The 22725-nt window shown below is 35.2% G+C and overlaps 2 protein-coding genes across 2 annotated transcripts; both read right to left on the reverse strand.

Annotated features, from left to right (window-relative positions):
* Nucleotides 1–244: 244 nt before the first annotated feature.
* LOC126770378 (glutamate receptor ionotropic, delta-2) lies at nucleotides 245–5654 on the reverse strand. Its single transcript, XM_050489776.1, has 7 exons — nucleotides 5605–5654; nucleotides 4901–5096; nucleotides 3674–3822; nucleotides 2897–3275; nucleotides 1952–2238; nucleotides 1248–1387; nucleotides 245–1122 (listed from the first exon to the last, which is right to left on the reverse strand). The coding sequence occupies exons 1-7, from the start codon at nucleotides 5652–5654 to the stop codon at nucleotides 245–247; spliced, it is 2079 nt and encodes a 692-aa protein (XP_050345733.1).
* Nucleotides 5655–6095: 441 nt separating this feature from the next.
* LOC126770178 (peroxisomal acyl-coenzyme A oxidase 3-like) lies at nucleotides 6096–22307 on the reverse strand. The gene is made up of 13 exons (XM_050489417.1): nucleotides 21875–22307; nucleotides 21507–21644; nucleotides 21106–21421; nucleotides 16288–16459; nucleotides 15785–15924; nucleotides 15158–15300; nucleotides 14755–14857; nucleotides 14312–14446; nucleotides 13925–14158; nucleotides 13209–13363; nucleotides 7934–8065; nucleotides 7244–7396; nucleotides 6096–6666 (listed from the first exon to the last, which is right to left on the reverse strand). The coding sequence occupies exons 1-13, from the start codon at nucleotides 22025–22027 to the stop codon at nucleotides 6556–6558; spliced, it is 2085 nt and encodes a 694-aa protein (XP_050345374.1). The 5' UTR covers nucleotides 22028–22307; the 3' UTR covers nucleotides 6096–6555.
* Between the last annotated feature and the right edge of the window lie 418 nt (nucleotides 22308–22725).

The following is a 22725-nucleotide window of genomic DNA, read 5'->3' on the forward strand; positions in this document are numbered from 1 at the left end:
TGTTATTGTAATAGATAATTTTTAGTATTTCGATAGTTACTTTAAATAAAATGACTGATTCAAACAGAAGTAATTTAATGTTCATTATAACATGTAGGATGATTTCATTAAATTTATCATTATTATTCTATCTTTTTTTTTTTAATGTTTACACTCCAATGTCATTTATAGTTAATTTTTTGAATGACTGAAATATTTATTTATAATGATCATGGTGGAATGTAAATAATTTTAATAAATAATACTACAATTCTAAAGCCCGTTTATTTTTGTTCATGTAATAAATATCTATTGCATATTTATCAAAACTCGGATCCTTCTTGACAATGAAATTCCAGTGGACAAATTCACCAAGCAGACATAAAAGGCTCAATGAATAACCGATAGCAAGCGCTACAAATGCACAGTATAATTTTTTCAAATTGATCAAAGCCTTGATCTCCTCCTCGTTAGCATCCATTGACCTTATTTTATACATGATGTCACTGAGCCATTTCTCCACGAGACCGACTTCTATGATTCTCTGGATATAAATATCAGCTAATGGTTTCAGTGGTGAGTTCTTGTGAAAACCAATCGATATCGGTATATTTACAACACAATCTGACATTATATGCAGGTTTCTGTTTCCTTTGTCTTGTACAGCTGTTTTCGACATGGGGCTGCTTAGATTCATATTTGTTTTTCTCTTTACACTCAAATATTTAAGGAAGTCAGAGCTGTCGTAGTAAGCAAAAACGCCTTTAGCTATTTTCTCAGCGGCTTTTTCGGGATTCTCAACGGTTTCAAATCTTTCAGAGATTGTTTGTCCCATTTCGTCTAGAGATCCTTCGAAGAATTGTTTCGTTTGGATACCCCAGCCACCGCATGCTATTTTGCTATTAACTAATTCTTTCAACGTGTCGATAGTAACCCGTGGTGCGGGTTTGGCCAGAATAGCGGTCATACTCGCTCTATACGACACGACTAGTAGAATGCAATAGAGCCAGTACCATCCAGTTAAAAGACGGATTGACCAACCAGTTGGTAACTTAGGTAGAGATACGACGAGTAACATTCCATAAGTATATAGAATACTGTTTGTTATTTCCCCGAACAAATAAAGCCCGACTGGTTTTGCATCTGTAACGTAAATATTGATTTGCACTCAACTGACCTCGGGATGTTGTCTTTAAGAGCAAATCTCCGACTTGAAACGTCATAGAATATGTAAATTGCTACAAAAATATTTTAAAACGCATACTCACAGTTATCTTTTTTTTCATTCGCTTTATTTTTTGTATTTAACGGTTTGTAATTTAAAAGATTTATGTAATAATTCGCTAGGCCGTAAAATATAGATCCAGTTACTAACAATACTAATAAAACAGCAATCCACATATACAGACTGAAAATATGAAATACTCGATTATTATATAGTAGTCCTTAATCTGGGACACCTGATTATAATCACATAATGAGCAAATCCGAGTTCAATGTATGTTTGCACATGTTTCTTCTTTTTACCTATTGTCAATGAACGAGTGAGGAACTGTGACATTTTTGTTACTTTTCAAAAGTTCAAGACTATGTTTGAAGAATATTTTTGAATAACTTCTTTACATTATCAATATCCTACTAATGAAATTCAAGAATCGTATTATTCTAATTCAGCAAATCAATGTCGAGTAGAGGAGGCTCACTGTATTGAATATGATTTTAAACCGATCGCAAGTTTATTTCCGGGTAAGATAAAGAAATAAGGGCTTGCGATGTGTTAGATAAACTTCAGTCACTTTTATATTCACCAACACGTATCCGAGCAGCGTGGTCTAATAAGCTGAAAACCACCATATGTGAAGAGGAGGCAGGAGGAGGAGGAGGATGAGGGGTTGTAGGACATTTAGAGACTATTACAACATTTAACGTACTTATTTAAGATTTTAAAAAAAAGTTTAAAAGTAATACATACTTAAAAGGTAGAATGAGCGTCTTCCAAGAATTATCCGACAAAGCTTCTGGAGTCAAGAAAGTCCAACACTGAGATGTGTAAGGATTGCTCAAATCTAATAATTCCAAATGATAAGGAGTGTATTGTAAATTTCCGAGAGCTAAATCAGCCTTGTCGTTCACCATTTCGCCGAGGAGACCGGAAAATGAACCGTTGCTGTCCTTCTGACCCCATTTATGGATATTAGAGTCAATTGGTTCATACAAATTGTGCACAAAGTTCATTTTCTTGGCAAGTGTGTTAAGAATCTGTTAAATTATTATAATTTTAATAATAGAGTAAAATTGTAAGCTAATAAGCGTTATAATATTCCAGAGGAGTGACTTATAGTTTTCAAGAAATTACTGATTATACAAAAGTACATTATGTGCCTACTCGAATAAACAATTATTTGATTTGATGTAGGCCGGCAACGCACCTGCAAGCCTTCGGGTGTTGCAGGTGTCTATGGGCGATGGTAGTCACTTTTCATCAGGTAAGCCTACTGCTCGTTTGCCCCCTCTAACATTTATACTTTAAAAGATTTACACATATACATACCTATACACAGTAACTATACTATTAAAAACATTAATTGTCCTTAGCAAGATTATTTTAATAATGAACTGAGTTCTTAAGGAGTAGACTGAAAAATATTATAAGTAGTAGCTGTCTGAAACTCCGTCTGGTGCCCAGTGCACCTTCTTGCGTCTGAGCTCATACCAGTCGTATCGGATTTCATATCCAATCGGATTATGAGAGTAAAGAAATAAAGATTGCCATTGTGCTTGAAATGTTAACTTAATCATAACTTTAACTATGTTGAAGTCTTCAGTAATATGATAAGTTAGTTTGATTAAAAATATAGATTTTAAAAACTAAATTTCAGTAAAATTACCTTACTGAAATTTAGTTACTTATACTTACTTCAACTTCAACACCGCCAACCTTATTCGCTTCGTTCGACTTCATCACAACGACTGATGGTAGATGGTCAAAGTAAACGACATTTAAAACTTCACCGTTAAGATTTCCAGTTTTATCCACGAATAGATCTCTACTATAATGGAATTGACCACTCCATGTATCAACACGTCTTGATATGAATATGCCTTTGATGGGGTTTGGGAAAGGTACAGTTGAAAGGTCGAACCAGGCCCTATTTTTAACTTTACCGATAACCCTTCTATGATATTTCAGAAATACCACATTAACAATTCTTTTCCAAATGTAATGTAAGCTGCTGTGAAATAAGCTTACATCATGAAGAATTATATATTTCGCTCGTGTATCTAGTATTCTGTGCCTAAAAAGTATTTATGATAATAATATATGTTAATAGCTTTAATATCATACGAGCCTGGCCGCCTCGTTGATCTTATTGTTTTTTTTTTGTCTAAAAATTCTCAGTACAGTCTGCGAGTTGGAAGTAGGTACACTCTCATTTCTTGGAGAGCACGTAAAGCCTGTACAGTTAGTCCTGCGCCTGAACTCTGTCGCATGTCGGATTTGCTATCCCATCGGATTCATCGGATCAGTTGGCTAGTCTTCCTTAAGATGGGCCGACTTAGCCAAAATCGGCCAGGATTACATCATCGTCATCTCACTCACTTAAACAAAAAAGCCGAAGCAGAAAAGTCAACAAATGGATGTGCGCAATATACTTCGTGTGTATTATAATTATAGAAATAGTAATGACTAAACCTATCTCCGAATATCAGAAGACTTGTCACTTGAAACCCATTGGCCATAATAATAGTATACATATTGCACCCATCTCTCCTCGCTTGCCTTAAAGCTTCTAAAGTATCGTAATTCGGAGATAATAAATCTTCGTATTCTTCCACAACGATCTACAAATAAAATGATAGGTTATGTATGAGGTCTAAGGTATGTCCTTTTCTGTACGCCTGAGGACGTGTTTGCAAATTCATGATGATTGGCTACTTAACCACTTAGTTAAGAGGTTAAAACGTAACAAACAAACAATCTCACTTTCGCATTTATAATATCAGTAAGGATAAGAGATAAGGAGAAAAGATAAGGCGAGATAAGGAGGAAGATACATAAGTTTATGTATTGCTTCGATCTAAAACTCAATTAAAATAAATAACTATTAGGTCCTTACATCTGAAATTGGCGTTTTGTACTGGAGGAATATAAAATCATTTTTTTTTTGTAAAATATATTTAATTAATCAAAGTATGCATCGTTGTTATCTAAGCACTTTTGCTATCTCATAGGTAGATCTCATTGATCCCTTTACTAAAAAAACCATGGGGGCGAGAATCAATAAACTCTTTGAAGGCGGTTTGGACTGCCGCATCCGAGTTGAATTTTTTTCCTTGTAGAAAGTAATTTCATAGGTAAGGACCTAATATATTCTTCCTCTTTCCAAAGGTAATTTTTAATATGCATTTCAAGGGGTGAGACACAAGACGCTAGTTACTTTTATAGGAACGCAAATTTCTTATATTGCTTACAAAAAAATAATATTGATATTTGTCAGATAACTGAAATCTTATACAATGAACTCCTGCCGTGATTATTCTGACTGCCTCGGTCTAGAGGTGAGCTTATATAGGTAGGCTGCTGATACCGAGGTCCTGGAATCAAACTTCGAAACCATTAAAAAATTCAGTAGTAACTGTGTCTGAAACTCGGAGTCTGGTGACATTTTTCTTGCGCCTGAGGTCTTTACAGCCGTATCGGATTTCATATCCCATCGGATTATAAGATTACTCTCTTATAGATGCACTCTTTATTTCCTTACGGAAATGTATGTTTGTTTGAGTACACACTTGTACACAATATGCCCCGCGCAGTTAGCTTAGTAGCTCTTGGAAATGGCCGTCATGGTCGAAATCGGTCACGAGGACATCTTTATAAAATTAAAACACCTACCTATTAATCAAAATTTAATACACATACCATTACGATTGGAACCGCAAAAGTTCGCTTAAAAATATTCCCCTCAAATACATTTAAATAAACCGAATCGCATATGATAACCATGCAAGTTACTTCATCTTTCCTTGCCACACCATTCAACAAGTCAATAAGTACTAATTGTAGGTCTTTTCGTACTTGTAGTTCATTTACAAATACACCTAAGTCTGCTTGGATTCTAAAAAATAAACGATTACATTCGTTAAAGAAGCGCTTTTGAATCGTAATTTTACAATATAAATCTAATATTAAGAAACCAATGGTTCCGATAGATGAATATCGAGGCAGATCAGGAAAAAACTCTAGTTATATAATAGATTAAATCAATGCAAAATATACATTTTATCATCTATATAATTTTGGATAGAATATTTTTTTTTTTTTATAAATTTGATAGGCGGACGGACAAATAGGCCACCCCATGGTAAATGGTCGCCTATTGGCATAGGCGATGGTGATGTTTCAGAACCTTCAGAACTAAGATGTTGTTCCTTGTGCCTGCAGTTAAACTGGCTCACTCACCATTCAAACCGGAACACAACAATACTAAGTAATGCTGTTTGGCGGTAGAAGATATAATGAATGGGTGGTATCTATCCAGTCTGTCTTGTACAAAGCCCTATAACCAAGTGGTACCACCAATTGTCTAGGATGATTTAGAAAATTTGTATTTTCAAAATACTCACGGAATCGATATCGCCGCAATGAAAACAAATTTAACAACAATTCCCGCCATTTTTAACTGAACGAATGAAATGTTGAGTCAAGTTACAATCAGTTTCGAGGCAGATTGATTGACAACGCCCTTAATTTTGTATTCAAAGCAATCACGTTGGATCAGATTTGTAAATAAATAATCATTCAATGTGAACTGTATAAACTGGCTTAATAGTTTATACATTTTAAAAAAGGTTAGTTCTTTAATACAAAAAAAAATGCAGTTTATAATTTTATTAATTAAAAAAAATACATTTTATAAAAATATTCTCTATAATATTCATAACGTTCAAAATCCTTCTTAAAAAATAATTTGATTTAAATTTTTTATCTATAACAAACCACCATCATTATTAACCATTCAATATAATTTCTATAAAATGTAATAATCTATCACATAGTATATATTTTTTCTTAATTTAAATAATAAAATATTCTACATTCAAAACATTATGCGTCAAGTCTTCTAATATAAATATAAGTATATCCTTTACATTTGTTATTATTTCTAATAATTGCATTTATATGAATAATATAAATCTTAAATAAATTACTTTTTTAATATATGATTTTGTGTTTGTTTAATAAAACAGTAAAACTTGTTAGCGATAAGAATATGTTTGTTCCTAAAATATGTTCAACAAAATCATTCAAATGAAAAATAAAAACAGTCGCAGAAAAAAACTGTGTGCATAATTATACCATTTATATACGCAGAAAATGGTAATTACACCACTCTGTATAGTATCAAAATGAACATTAACTTAAAAACCGATAAACGAAGTTAAGCTATGAGTATAAAACATCTGTATAATAAAAAAAGGTTATAAGCTCTTAAATACTGGATGTTATAGTTGGGAGTACGCTGATAGTATTTTACATAATACTATTAATACATAAGTAATAACATCGAGCATCGGCTACAGCTTGCTGGGTAGGGTCGCGCGCCAGTACACGACGTCGCGCCACCACGACGGACGGGTCATCGACCCCGGCGTCGTCATCACCTTGTTCTGGATGTTTTTGTACACCTGTACATATACATGCACTTCTGTTATGATTCAAATGAAGCGAAATTTATATTGCGAGTTTTAAGTTACATGAATAATCTTAGTTTTATATGTTAAATTGTTGATTTTTGTCTTACGTAATCAGACCCATGCTCTAATACATAGTCGTATCCTTATAACCACGTTCCATTTTTCGAGTTTTATTTTTTTGTTGAATTACTTAATTTATTGCGATATATATCTTCTTAACAATCTCCAACCGAATGTATCAATTTCTTGTGCCAAAATATATTTAAAAAAAAAAAGAAAAGCGCGACATCGCCCGTCACAGAAGATGAATATTACTTTTTGGCGCGAAGTGGGGTGCTTCGAACATATAATAAATTACGTTGTCAAGGGCTATATGTCGTTTTTGTTGGTTTTTGTTAGCAAAGTAATTAATTATATTGTTGTTTGTGGTTGGTTTATTTTTAATATTAAAATGAAATACTTATTTGTGTATTCATTTTAAAAAGTCATTTTCACTTCTGGTCTGTAAGATATGTGCTGTGTTTGTTTATGGCAGTCGTGATCACTGCGTGCTTAAAATAATGCTCACCTCCCCGTCTGACATCCCGAGCACGGAGTTGAGACAGAAGTCGGGCGGCGCCAGCGTGTCGGCGAGCGCGGGCGCCTGCGCGGCGAGCGCGCCGCACACGCGCACCGCGCCCGCGCGCAGCGCCGCCCCGCGCCCCCCCGTGAAGTACCCGCCCTGCGAGCGCGGACATGCTGTACTCTATGCCTTAGAGCCTATGCCCTATACTACCCCAGCTCACGCAGTTGCAGCTATCTCGCTTGCACGAGTGCCGCGGCTTAGGTCTCGCATTGATATTATACTTACGATAGGGTAAGCTATTGGCTTGTGCTATATAAATTAGGTATTCGAATAAAATATTATATTAAGCTTCGAAACGACTTTTAGAATACATTTAATTATTAATTAACCAAAATTTTAATAACATAAATAAATAATATATGGCGATAAAACATACATTATATATTTGATACCTATGTTACAAAACCAAAGCCAAGTCCACAGTCAAAATAAAAGCGTTACAATGGTTTATTGATTGTCAAAAATTTACTACAATCTTAGAAAACAACTCAAACTAGAGGCCGGTTCTCTAAACTTAACGAAAAATTAAAAAAAAAAATGTTAAAGAATACCAAGATTGTGTTGTCTATTTTTTACCATATAACTGTTAGAGGGCAATAATGTAAATATTCTAAAAGTATTGAAAATACTTACAATGTACAGAGTCGCCAAATGTTTTTCTAGAAGAAATGCTCCGTACAATGAAACCATTTGTAGTAAAACCTCTCTACATGGGGCGTCTTCGAAACTCTTCGCAGTGTTGTAGAAGTGATTCAGGATGTAGTTCTAGAACAGCATTATAACCGAATGAGGTATTTGATGCATAGAGGCAATTTCGTGTGATATTTTTACACTGTATTCTAGTCTTATGAAGTTTTGTAAAAAATAATAATACAGAGCAAGTTCTCTTTAAATTCTAAGAAAAATAAACGATATTATCTTTATATAAACAAATTAATTCATGTGCTTATTGACTCGTCTGACAACTTGTAACACATGCAATTTTATATTCCTTATCAATATAGTGGCTTGCGAAACCGTCTTTGACCTTTCGTCTTCCTACCTGTAAAACTAATGTACTTAGCCACTCGCATTTATACCGCATGTTCGCATTATAATAGTAATCATTTCGTTTGTGATATTTTTACCGAGAGTTCTATAGCCTGATTGCGAAAAATGTTAAAAGAACCGATTGGTTAATTTTGTATTATATGCTATTACTTTGTACAGTTTTAAGCGCATGTCGTGTCTGGATCGAGAAAAATGAAATCAGTTCATATATTGTTAGATTATCATTTTATTTTATGGACCAATAAATATAAAAATGATTGTAACGTCGTTACCTGTTTGCCTCGCGGTATATTTGCTATCACTCTGCTATCTCTTGATCTTTACTAGTGTGTTTTTAATTTTGTTTTTTTTTTTGTTTCTACGGTTATATTTTTTTCCATACTACTTTTTCTATCTTGATCCGGTGACCTTCACTTGTTGACCTTTGTTGAAATATATATTTCGTAAACGTCTCGGAACTTTCTGAATCGTTTCGCAACTGATTTCGATTACTAAGGTATTGTTAACTTCAATTATCCGTATAGTTTCCGCGATAAAACAAACGATACCTCGGATACCTTCATAACCTTCACCTCTGAATTTCAACTTCATCATATTTGTGTAATCGTTCGCGGTATTTGAATCCCTTTAATAACAGCAGTCGTGTTGGGGTCGCATTGTTTGCTTTTCTCAAAGCATTTCGACTTACTTTGAGCAACTTGCTTTAAGCTGATAATCATTAATGCCTCAAAGCGGTGGCTAATCAAAAAGTTGTGGTTTATCGACGATAAAGGGAATCTTTTGCCGTGAAGTAACGATGTTTGGCAAACAACAACCGTTGCAATGAAGAGTAAGATATCGAAGGACTATCTTTACCTTTACTTATTCCAAAACAGGAACGAAGTTTTTAGATATTGAAATGTTAGAATCGACGAAATACGATAGTGATATTGATGACACGACTGACGATTAACGGAACGGCAAAAGAAGAATTGGAGATATATCGAGGTACTCAGATGTCTGTACAACGCCGCTACAATGACTGTCCACATCCAGGACTGTAAGACGAAGGCGACCCAACTGTGTAGGGGGGTGAGACAGGGAGATGTAATGTCCCCGAAACTGTTCACCAATGCGTTGGAAGACGTTTTCAAGACGCTGCATTGGACTGGTTATAGAGTCAATGTAAACGGCGAGTACATCTCACACCTTCGATTTGCCGATGATATCGTAATCATAGCAGTCACTGGAACAACTTACCGAAATGCTGCGTAGCCTAAGCGAGTCTTCCCGGCTTGTCGGTCTCGGTATGAACTTGGACAAAACCAAGGTCATGTTCAATAGGCATGACGTGCCGGGACCGATATACATACGTCGAAGGTAAACCTCTCGAGGTTGTTAGGGAATATACCTACCTAGGACAGGTTATACAAGTCGGTAGGAACAACTTCGAGAAGGAAGCCGATCGAAGAATTCGCTTAGGATGGGCAGCGTTTGGCAATCTTCGTCAAGTCCTCACGTCGTCTATACCGTAATGTTTGAAGGTCTTCAACCAATGCGTCTTACCTGCCATCACATACGGTGCCGAAATGTGGACACTAACCCTATGTCCAGGCCTATGTCCAGCAGTGGATTACGAAAGGCTGTTGATTGATTGATTGATTTAAAAGAAGAATTGGTTGAACAATGTGCTTGTTGCTTGCTTCACGCAAAAACATACATATATGTCGCTGAGTTAGCAACGCCATCTATTAGCGATAAGAGAAAATTAGTTTCTTTAGTGTTGCTAGTTTACGGAATGGATCAAAATGTTAAGTCGATATTTGTGTGGAATCGATGCTAAACACCGTGAGGCAAATGCCAGTTGCGAATGTTGAGTCTGCAACGGCAGTCTTTGAGAAAACACGGTGACGTTTACACGTTTCGCGTTCACCGCATTTCAAACCGTTTTAATCGCGCCGGTTATTGTAAATTATTGTAATTTTATTTCTGCACTACATTATGAATAACGTGCCATCTGATTAGGAGACACCCTCTAAATGTCAATCTGATGCGTCAGATATATCAAGAAGTGCATGGGTTGCTCTGAAGTAGCTTGCTGTAGAATAAAGGGAACGTAAATACGAGGTTCTCGTTATCGATGCGTATCGTGCGGACGCTTTACAATATTTTATGGACTCGCATAAAATTGTCTTGTCCCTTCTCGTTCAAAACCACTTAAATTAATAGAAATCCAGGGAGACGTTTTTATCGGTTAAAGGTTCGGATTGTGAATCATAAATTGACATCTATTGTCAGAATAAATCAACCGATGATGGGATAGTGTCACACGTTTCCACTTTAGATTCTCGGTGGCGTAGCACACCAAACAAACGACAAGTGACAAAAGAAGCAAGAAGCTCATAACAAGGATTTAGGTTTATTTAAAATAAAATTAACATGATGTCATGACAGTTTATAGAAACAGTTTTCTTTACGTGAGCGACTATGTATACCTAGGACAAAAAATCATCACCATTACACATTATAAAGAAATGCAAAGATGCATGCATATTAAAAGGAAAACAACTAGAGTTGGAGAAAACAGAGCACAATAGAGAGAGTTAGAGAAGGACTATGCAAAAAGGCACGCCGAATTGCGGGATATATTATGATTTTTTATTGATCCAATAATTTCCACAATATGTTTCATTGTACACAAAATTCGGAAATAATCGGCTGTATTATTATATTACTTAAAGGAAAATTAGCTCTCGTCTCTGTGTGGGGCATGAAGTGCGGATTGGAGTTTAACAGATGCATTCACGGATTTTTCTCGATAAATTCTATTCGATATACTGGACTACACACACAGTACATATACAACAAGTTGAAGAAAAACTCTTTGGATGTATCAGTATCGACGCATCGGGCAGCTTGGTGAAGCAAGTACCAAAACCGGATCAAGCCGCGTTGTTTATCTTTACCAAGCTGTTTGTGGATATCGTCATCGGCAAGAAATTGCCACTATTTCACTTGATATCCGAAGCACGACCCAAATAACTTAACATATTGGATTCGAGTGTGGTTTCGTTGTGTTGGGTCATATCCAAAACAACTAGTTAGACTATTCACTTGCACTCCTTAATGCTACTTCTCTCGCGTTTAACAACACATATCATAAAACGTACATAGAAACATGTATTGTGTATTAATGACATCGATAAAGATACCGAACTAGATTCGAGTGCTGCAATCGAAACTAAACTCGATTTAGACAGCAGACGTGATCTTAAACACGGACGATTGTATGAGTACTGTGCTTTTGGGTCTATACTGTTGAAATTAGTAAAACAGTTTCTTCTGTGTTCTGTTACGGTTGTCAAAGATCCAAACAGTTCAACTCTCCTAGAGTTAACGAATGACAATTACATATGACTTTATTCCAGCTCATCTTGCAGCGTATAATATTTTCGACAATTGAAAATCTGATCAATGGACAAGTTCCTCTTTCTCCTAAGAAACCTGGCAGGCACTACTATTTGACTCAAATAAAAACAAAAAAAGAACAGCCCAACATCGTCCAACCTCGTCGTGAAGTCTCTACCTTCGACAATCGAGAGCGTTTCACCAGGTCAAGTTTTCAATACCAAACGAATTGAAACAAGAGCGGTGATATGAAAATCATGTGGAACGTAAGTTTGATGGTGAAGGTGGATATGATCGTAAGCGTGTATTTGAAGATGAAGATAATAACAGTAATCATGTTCTGGAACACAGACAAGACAAGCTATACGGTACATACTTTATGAATTCATCAAACGATATTTCGACAGAACTTAAACAATCTTCAATAGCTTTTCTCAATGAGAGCTAAGATTGGCGTGGCGTTACAAAAAAGACTGAACCGATCCAACCGAAAATACAGTGGGCAACGTGGACGTTCGACCAAAAAAAAACAAAGAAAATATCTAACATCTAGTAGATTCAGTATGACTATGCCTGTACACGTTAATGGTAACAATTTGGCCGTGCAAAAATCGGCAGACGAATTATTGCTGTACGGAACATGTGTGCTTTCGACTTCACCTTGCAGAGTATCCTAGCTTCATATCACGATTTCACACCACATTACTAACACACCAAAAAGTGGAAGATTACTGTATTTGATTTTGTGATGTTGTCGAAGTCTGTTGTATGTTTAAAACTATACAACGAACGATATAAAATTTAAAAAACAGAGTGAAGATAAAAAATGGAGTGTTGGAATGCGAGATCAACGTCACTACATAAATAGTCACAAATTTTTCCAAACACTACGTCACTTGAAATAAAAATCCATTACAGTGATTGTCAATACTCGATATCAAACCAGATCCAATTTTCAAAGAATCCATAAAGGACTTAAATGAACAGTAAATCAGTTCGCAGAATACCACGTAACTATAACTCGAAGCTAATTTTAGCTACCCGGAATCCACATTCCGAGCCGATGCGGCGCTTGACGATTCATAAGTACTTGTAAAAATCTATTTAAATAAAAAATATTTATATTTTCGATTTTGAGTGTTACTTCTGTAACGGATCCAACGTTACTAAGACGTTTACTGGAGATAGCCACATTTTCCTCAATCTCGAGGCTGCCGAATCAGGTTGCTCGCTGCACAGCATGGTCTAGCGATTTTGGCGCCATTGTTTGTAATGAGTGGGTAAAATACTTATTTAAAATATGGTGATGAGATTGCTTGAAGCTACTAGGTGGAAAGTCTTTTGAGATTTGTAATTAAGTGATCGTTGATATGTGCTATAGTGAACATCGATTACAGCGAAGCATTGTCTATGGTAATTACCGTTTTATTTGGGGTTCATAATATGTAGATATATATATTTTAAGGCATACCTCTCCATATACGACGGACAATGTAATCGCGTTGTATGATTGCGACTCGTTCTTTGCTTGTAAATTGTCTTTACCTTCGCTTTTCAGCATAGAAACTTTTTCGTACGTCATCTTTAGGACGTACGCGGTCAGCCATCTGTACATTTGCGTGAGGTCTGAAAAAAATTTGAACCAGTTATTGTATTATGTATTGTCCTACCTATCTTAAAGAAATTTAAATTAGCATATTACATATTTAAAAATCTAAATATTAAGTACAATAATCAAAATGCTTTAATCATATTCTTTCTGCCTAACAACTATTTACTATACTTTTACACTATCAAGAATATTAGTATATAACATTTATAAGTTCTCCATCCAAACCATGAGCACACATTTACCAGCGCTTTATTTCGTTTTCCGGGATTTTGTTGTAAAAAAAGATATTTTATCTTAAGATATCGTAATATGAAATATTTTAGGATCTTTGATTGCGTGTACCGTTCCCGGGTAGAACAAGATGTGCCAGGTAGCAAGGGTAGGGGGTTTTCAGTTGGTAAATAAGCGTTGTTCAATTTATAAAATGTGCTAATAATTATTTATATAAAATTAACTGAAATCAAATTTATATGACGTTTAAGCGTCGACCAAAGAACTCTTAAAGACAATTTCACTCTTTCCTGATCAAGGGCCAGGACCGATCGTGATCGTGTGTGAAGAATGAGCCAACTTACTATACGGATCGATGAGGTCATCTACAGTCTCCCACGGACAAGTCGTCTTCAGATACTCATCAGCATTTTCCAGGAACTTCAAGGAGCCCAAGGGCGTATCTTCATCTTTGATCTCTCGTCTCCTCGGCCACATGGTCAGCAGCCAGTTGCTACTCTGCTGCAAGAGCAGACTGTTCTCACCCTCGTATGTGCAGTTTGCGTCGTTGTCGTTACGCAAGTCACCTAAGCCTGCGGCTGTGGTTTACATGCACATTAATAATTATTATATACAGGATTACTTCTAAAATAATTAATAAGCTGGCGACAAAAAAAATACTTTAATAAGAAATGTGACAGTCAACAGTAAGTTTCTATGTCACGTGACTTAGTATTCAAAGGGCTACTCACCTCGCAGATACCCGTGCCCCCCGCACGCCTCCCGCGCAACCTGGATGGCGTCGCGCGCCGCCCACGCGCACAGCGGCTTGGCGCTCGCCGACAGCGCGTGCAGCTCCACGCCGCGCGCCGCCGGGCCCGCGCGCCCTGCACACACACACACTCGCTCACACAAGTACACACGCCCCGCGCCGCCCACGCGCACAGCGGCTTGGCGCTCGCCGACAGCGCGTGCAGCTCCACGCCGCGCGCCGCCGGGCGCGGTACCCACACATATAACGACAAGACGCACACACGCACGGGCCATATACGTACACACGCGCGCGTGTACTCACGCTCGACACACGCACGCGCGTACACATGCGCGCGTGTACTCACGCACAACACATGCACGCGCATCACGACAAAAATGACATTTTATTTAAACGGATTTCATTGTGAAATGTAAATCTAACCGAGGAAGCTGTCGATGGTGATGCTGACATGCAGCTGGCTAAACCACGTGCAGAATATGCGGAGCGCGAACGTCGTCGCCAGGTACGGCAACAGGCGGGTTTGCTGCGGACATGACATGTAAAAATTATTTTTATTGACAAATTCGGCATGTATCCAAAATATACTTTGTTCTTCTCGTACAAACCTTTGAATCATCAGTTAGTATTACAAGAGATTAAAATAAAATATACGACCGATTCTATCCACAAGAGCCGGTAAGAAACTCAATAGCTACTCTATTCCACCAATTTAATTATAATGTATTCTAAATAAAAATCAACGAATCCTTAATATAGCGTGGTAGATTAGGGATTACATATTTTCCCCAAAATCAGAGAACTCACCTGATAAAGAGATATTTACCTGTTGTTGATATTCAAGGACGGGTGTCTCTTCAGCGGCATCTTGTGGACCAAACTGTTTCCTCACGGCAGAGTATCGGATCGCTATTACTATTGCTTTCTGGAGATAATTTGTAGAAATCGATGTTATATGCACTCGTCCACCTGAATTAATAATATATAATCAATTTACATAAGAAATTCGCACGCGTGTGATTCCCACGTGGATATCGACGAAATCGTTGTATAGAATTGTTATAAAATTATTTCCAGGTCGCTTCTTATATATCATAGGACGGGCAAATGGGCCACCTGTTAATAAGTGGTCACTATCGTCCATAGGCATAGGCACTGTAAGAAATACTAATCATTCCTTTACCCCAACGCACCACCAACCTTGGGAACTAAGATGTTATGTCATTTGTGCTTGTAATTACGCGGACTCTCTCACTCTTCCAATTTTTTAATTGAAACAACAATTCTAAGCGTCTTCTTGAAACTTAAAATTTTTTCCAGGTCTTTGTCCAGCAGTGAGACATATATGTACTAATACATACTCATATTGATTTTAGATTTTCTATATTTTTTTTATAGCATTTCAGCCATTGAAACTTAAAATTCCTATTAAATTATTAATCACTCATATTACCTGATAATATTCCCAAAGATGCACCAAATCTCTTACTGGGATCCCTGAAAGGCGTTTTATAGTCCCCATTGTCATCAACTCCCCCCAACTTGTCCAACGCATACTCTTTGGGTATGTGGTAATTGTTGAACATAATAAAACTGCAATGAAACAAATGTTATATTCTAATATTACTCGGAATAAAATAAAGTAAAAGGTAAAATAATAGCATGTAAACCGCTGGGCTTCTCTCCAATAAAGCAGGGGTTTGACGCTTATTCCAACATGCTTCTCTTTTGCGGCTGGACTTTCTTCTGGACTAGACTTTCATCCGATATATGCATGTTACCACATATTAAGTAAATAAAAATACAAAGATGCTGATGCTGAACCGAGGCAGGGTTTGTCCAACCGACCTATCCATATTTTGTTAGAATATTACAATATACAAACTTTGGTTATTAGGGCCTGGCAACACAATGTTGAACTTTCGGTTACCAATTTTTCAAACTGTGGTTACCTACCCATTGTCAACACCGTTCAGTCCAATTTTCTCTCCAATGTCCCCTACCGTCACTCCCGAAAACGGCTTCAAGGTCTTCGGATCTCTGATAGGGACAACGAATGCGTGCAAGCCATGATTTTTCCCTTTCGATATTAGCATTGCGTAGACAATTGCATGTGTGGCGCATTTTCCTAGAAAATAAGATTAATTACGTAAGCGTTTCAAAGTAATTGTTGTTGTTGACCTTTAGAATAATTGCATAATGAGAACGAGATTGAATAATAAGGACATAACTGCCTCTAACGTCCTGGATTTAAATTCCGAATTGGGCCAATCAAAAGATTTTTGTTAGGGATACCTCAGTAGCCGCCCGGAATTTGAAGGTGGGCAGAATATACAAGTCATGCTTCTCTCTCGCACTAAATCGCCGTCCAATCGCGATATGAGAGTAAGGAATCTCGGTCGATTGTTCGCCGTAGCCAAAATTGATATCATAACGTATTTGTAAAAAAATATTTGAATAAAAACATAGTGATTGACTTGAAGAAAAAAATGATTTAACAATATTCAATACCGCTAAACAATAAACATAAATAAAAAAACATAATCCCATTTATTTTACTATCAGTCCTCTGCCCAAAGATTGATCGCTGCTTTAGCGATAAAATCGCCTATTTAATATATATGTATATTTAATTTTTTAATGCAATGAAGATTATATAGACACATAAAAAACAATCACAAAACTATTTACGATAACGTATGATCGCTGTGGTCAAAATTTGATTATAATTAATGAAAATTTGAGATAAATACGTATAGGTATATTAATTTGGCTTGTTCAATTTGTTTTTTTCTATTCCTTTTTCAAAATGTGTTTTTATAGATAACACGAAATGACGTCAATAACTACCAAACAAAAAATCGGTTAGCAAAGCGCAATATGTTACATTATCTGTTTTGTTCTTGCCTATTAATGTATAGATACTTGTGTGATATCATTTTATTATGTACATAACAAACAATTCAATGACCGATTGTTGAAAAACGTCCGATTTGTTTATCTAAAACAATAATTTACGTACATAGACATATATTTAAAAGATATATATATATATTTGTTTAAAACTTATTATCACATCATACATATAATACATATAATCCTGTTGCATGTATATCTGTTGCAGTCATTATGAGAAAGTCCTGGTGACCTTCAATTACATTATTATAATACTTGACCTAAATGTTTATAATTATAAACCTTGAGAGTTTGCCTTTGAGAGAGGGGATACGACAGTCGGGTCCCACTTGGCACAAAGGTTGTCCATTGCTATACAGCGCGGAAATGCGGCCTGCATTATGGGCAGCTTTGCGTCGGGTGGGAGTCGGGAGGGACTGTTTTAAATTTGACTAAAGTGATAAAAATTGATAATGTAATATTGGTAATAGTGATGAATGATAGTATTGGTCATTGAAGACAATTAATGCAAGCATTATAAAACACTCTAGAACCTTCGTTCACGACATCTGTAAAATAATGTATTATATTCATACAATATTCATTTTTTATTTGACAATTGTATGTACAGATTTTTACAAGACGCTGCACTGGGAAGGGCGGGGCATAAACATAAACGGCGAGTACCTTTCGCACTTGAGATTTGCAGACGATATCGTCATCGTGGCAGAAAACGTGCAGGACATGAAATATATGCTGAGCAGCCTGGCTGATTCATCTGCACGAATTGGTCTCCGAATGAACTTGGAGAAAACCAAGATAATGTTCAACGAACACGTCAGTCCGGAACCAATAGCTCTTAACCGATTTCCTCTCGAAGTTGTTCAGGAGTATGTGTACCTTGGGCAAAATTTGGAGTTGGGTCGAAACAACTTCGAGGGGGAAGCACGAAGAAGAGTACAGCTGGGCTGGGCAGCGTATAGAAAACTCGGTCAAGTCTTTTCGTCACGGATACCGCAATGCTTGAAGACAAAAGTTTTCAACGAGTGCATTTTACCGGTTATGACCTACGGAGCCGAGACATGGACACTGACAGTGCGTTTGGTCTACCATTTTAAGATCGCTCAGCGAGCTATGGAGAGGGCTATTCTCGGAGTTTCTCTGAAGGATCGAATCCCAAATGTGGTGATCAGACAGAGAACCAAGGTTATCGACATAGCCCAAAGGATTAGTAGGACGCCCTCCAGCTAGGTGGAGTGACGATATACGCAAGGTGGCTGGCAGCGGTTGGAGATTAAGAGCTGAAAATCGAGCTCAGTGGCTTGCCATTGGAGAGACCTATGTCCAGTGGTGGACGCGAAAAGGGTGATGATGATAATGTACAAAGATAACAATTCTTATTTGTTCATATGATATAAAATAAGTTACTAAATCGAGGAATTCGTAAGTTTTATTTTCGTTATCTTATTATGTGTTCCTTTATTAAAAATAAAAATTAAATTGCTATAATTTCATATAATATATATATCCATTTATATCAAACTAAAAAGATATGAAACGAGGTAAAATAAAATTCCATCCAACAAACTATATACATAGCCTATATATATATAGCATAACTACATACAATATGTTTATAACTAAATGATGTGAATGTAATGAAGAACAAAGACAAAACAGTGTTCTTGTGAAAAAACAAAGACAAATCTGCTATCGACTTGATTGTTGAAAAATACAATAGTGAGAATCCTTTTTTTTATTTGCCTGCAATTATTTTATTTTCAACGATAACATGACAGGCAGTCCATGTTCGTGACGTGACATGAATTCGTCGGAATTATTTTTAGTCTAAGCAAGTTGTCATACATTAAATATATATCTATAATTTAAAACTATATTTTGATTTTTTGGCAATTGGCAATTTTATTACTATTACTCCCAAGACAAGCGACGTATGCCAAGTGACTTGCATAGTATTTACACCATATACTCGATCCACGCCATTAATTAAATATTCCGAGTCTAGATTAACCGTCAGTAACAACAGAACAAATCAAATGAATTAAATTAATTTTCAAGTAGACTCATATGAGCAATTTTGAATCGTCATAATTAAAAAAAAAAGGTACCACCAATTAATTGATGAATTCATATAATTAAACTTAAAAGTAATAAAATGAACGTGACCAAAAACAAATGCTCTTAGCGTCATCACGCCATAATCATGATACCATAACTATAGCCTTTTCAAATTACAAAAGCAGTGAAGACAAATAAATAAAATTTAATTGACGCGATATCATTGGCCGAGATCATGATGAATGATTTACATTATTGATTCGCGAAAATATGGCGTGTTTGATGTCGTTAAAGGTTTAAGTAATATTAACGTTTCCAATAAGCGTTAATATGTGTAAAGTGGACTTATTTAGGTTTTTATTAAAACCGGCGCGCGTCATATTTATCATTAACGCCCGATGGAGCCAGGTCAACGACGTATAACCTTTGTATGTTTTAAAAGAACGTTTCAAGTGTTAGGCAAAACTAAAAAAATCATACGAATTAATTGTTTGATTATCATAAATAATATCATTAGATGCCTATTAATACTTTTCCTACTTATCAAATATACAAAGTTATCGTTTAGTCTGTATTGCGTAAACATCGATTAATTCGACCGAAATTTATAACAATGCTCACATGTTTGTTTATAACAATACTCACCGCTATTTTAGGCATATAAATTTATGACTGCTTTTAAGATTTTTCGAAATTTCCCCGAGATATAATAAACGGTGCACACCAAGTGTTCATTAAACGGACCATCTAACGCAACAAACAAAAATCAGATTGGCATTGTTAATGTTTCTCCAGCTTTATAAGATTATAGTTAAAGAAAAAGATTATTTGAAAATCGAAATTTTAATATTTCTTACAAATTCTACGTTGTCTACCGTAAAAGATATCCCGGTGAAATAATATGTAATTATGTAAATAGACAAAAACAATGGAATTGCATTACCATATTAATGTATCAGAGGTCAACATGGCAAATATATCAAAAGTTATGATAATGATTACTGTTATAACTACATACCAAGTATATACCAATTGAACATTTTATTTACTTACCTCATGAAATTGGTGTTTATTACTTTATGTGACGATTTTTTTTTTGTAATTCATAAATTTAAACCTTTTTTTTTAAAGCTGGAAAAATGCGTTACGCATTTCCCCCACGGGAACAGTGGAGGGGGGGGGGTTTGTGGGGTTCGCCGCTGTCCAAGACGCCGAGTGCGCCCCGAACATCGGAATAACAAAAAAAATAAACTATTTCTGGCACCGCCAATGCACCACCAACTTGGCCAGTAATAAGCCAATATACCAATATGCCCAGAGTGGCCTACATAAAGCCCTACTACAAATTTAAATATTAAGGATATTAGAAATACAAAACATTTTTGCTTTTAGGTACTACTAAGCACAATGCTATGTAAGATAAATTTTATCTGCAAAACCTTGTTTGAAATATTCCTTTACTTAAAAAAACATTTTCCGAAGTACACAAGATAAACAAGATAATTTCAAAGTATAAAGTTTAAGTCAACATTACTTTATTGTAAGATTTTATATATAAGTCTCCAGAGAACTGAAGTATTTTTACAAATTAATTCCAAACATGATCTAAGCTTATCAAGATATTTTCTTTGTTTATATTTTGTTTAAATATCAACTTTTACCAACCGAAGAACCAAGTATATAAATATTGTTTTTTATTTTATATTTTGTCATCTCAATATTATTTTAAATGCAAGTACTATCAAGAATATTAATTTATTATTATTAAAAAACCAACATCATATTTTGCATAGAACTCACCCAAGGATCCCACCCAAAACTTAGCAGCTTCAAAATCAGCAGAATGTATTACAAATTGCTTTGTTTCTGGGCAATAAGTTGCAGTTGTTCTCATGCCCTTCACATTGGAGCCGTGGGATACTTCAGTTAGGGCAAAACAACCACCAATCTTTCCCATTTCAATGTCTTCCACAATATTATAAAGATGAGGCCCTCCACTGCCAAGAATTGTATTTGAGAACATACGGAATGTCAGAGTAATTTTTACAGCAAGCGAACTGCTAAACATAAACAAAGCTTCCGACCATGCTTGGAATGATTTTGGTTCCTCTGTAATCTGTAAAATTATTATTATTACTTTAAAAAAATATATATAACTTACATATTTGCTGTTTTGTGTAATACGTATGATTGTGACTTACCAGTTCAGGAGGTAAAAAATTCTCATTATATATAGCATACATTTGTTTTACTGCTATATTTCTTTCTTCATCAAGGGAAAGTTGTTTATCAGAACGTTGAAATAACGGATTATTCTCCATAAAACTCCACATATCATGCTAAAAAGTAACATTTAATAAAATCATATGTCAAGTTGGTAATAACAGGTTGTAGGTTGGTCATAACAGGATGCAATTATCTTAAAAGTTTAAAATTGGACAAATTTCATTAGAATATAATTTAAATATAGTTTTAAATGTTAATTATTTTTAATTAATCGATAAACTTTGGGACTTTATCAAATACTTATTGTATAAAAATATCTTAATTTTATAGTTAAGGTACCCACTTTAAGTTTAATTGTAGTCATATTATCATAAACAAGTTTCATAAAACGCCAATTAAATGTTGCTCTTTTTCTATAAGTATCCAGTGGCCCACTTGGTAAGTCAGGGAAATAGGTTTTTAACTCTTCCATAACAAGTTTTTTAGTAGATTCCATAGCTTCCAAACTAATAGCAATAATAAACGGCCACCACGAAGCTCACTTTCTACAATCTTGTAAGTAGTTTCGTATTCAAATACGTTTCAGTTATACACAAAACTGATTAACTCGGTTACAGTATTGGACTTGAGTTTTTGCACATCAACAATTATGTTATTAATTTTATTATAGACGATTACATTTATTTATTATTAGAAAATATAAGACACTACAACAATCATTATTATTGTTACATGTAATAAATAATATAAAAAATAATATAACAAATGATAATAAAATTACAGGCCAAATTAAAAGAAAACTGTATAAGTTTATAACACAAGACATGAACAAGAACTTGTCACTCTTGTTTTTATTTTAAGATTTAAATTTTAAGACGATATTTTTTTATATACACGTTATATTCAATGTACATATAAAAAATACAAATACATTTGTATTCGTTAAACAATTATAATGTATTTTGTTAGCAATTAGCATTTAAGATTAAATTTTAAGCCACCAATACACGTTGGACCTTGGAGTTTGAACCAGTAATACTTAATTATTTCGTCTGTATTCTGTTATAAGTTTTTAAAAAAGTAAAAGAATCAAAAACCTTTTATTTTATGGATGTGTACTAAGAAAAGTGAGAATTCAATTAGTTTGTTTTTGTGTTAACCATGTTTATGATTTCAAAGTAGTTGTTTCAGTAC

Source organism: Nymphalis io, chromosome 8 (assembly GCF_905147045.1).
Source record: "Nymphalis io chromosome 8, ilAglIoxx1.1, whole genome shotgun sequence".
NCBI lineage: Eukaryota > Metazoa > Arthropoda > Insecta > Lepidoptera > Nymphalidae > Nymphalis > Nymphalis io.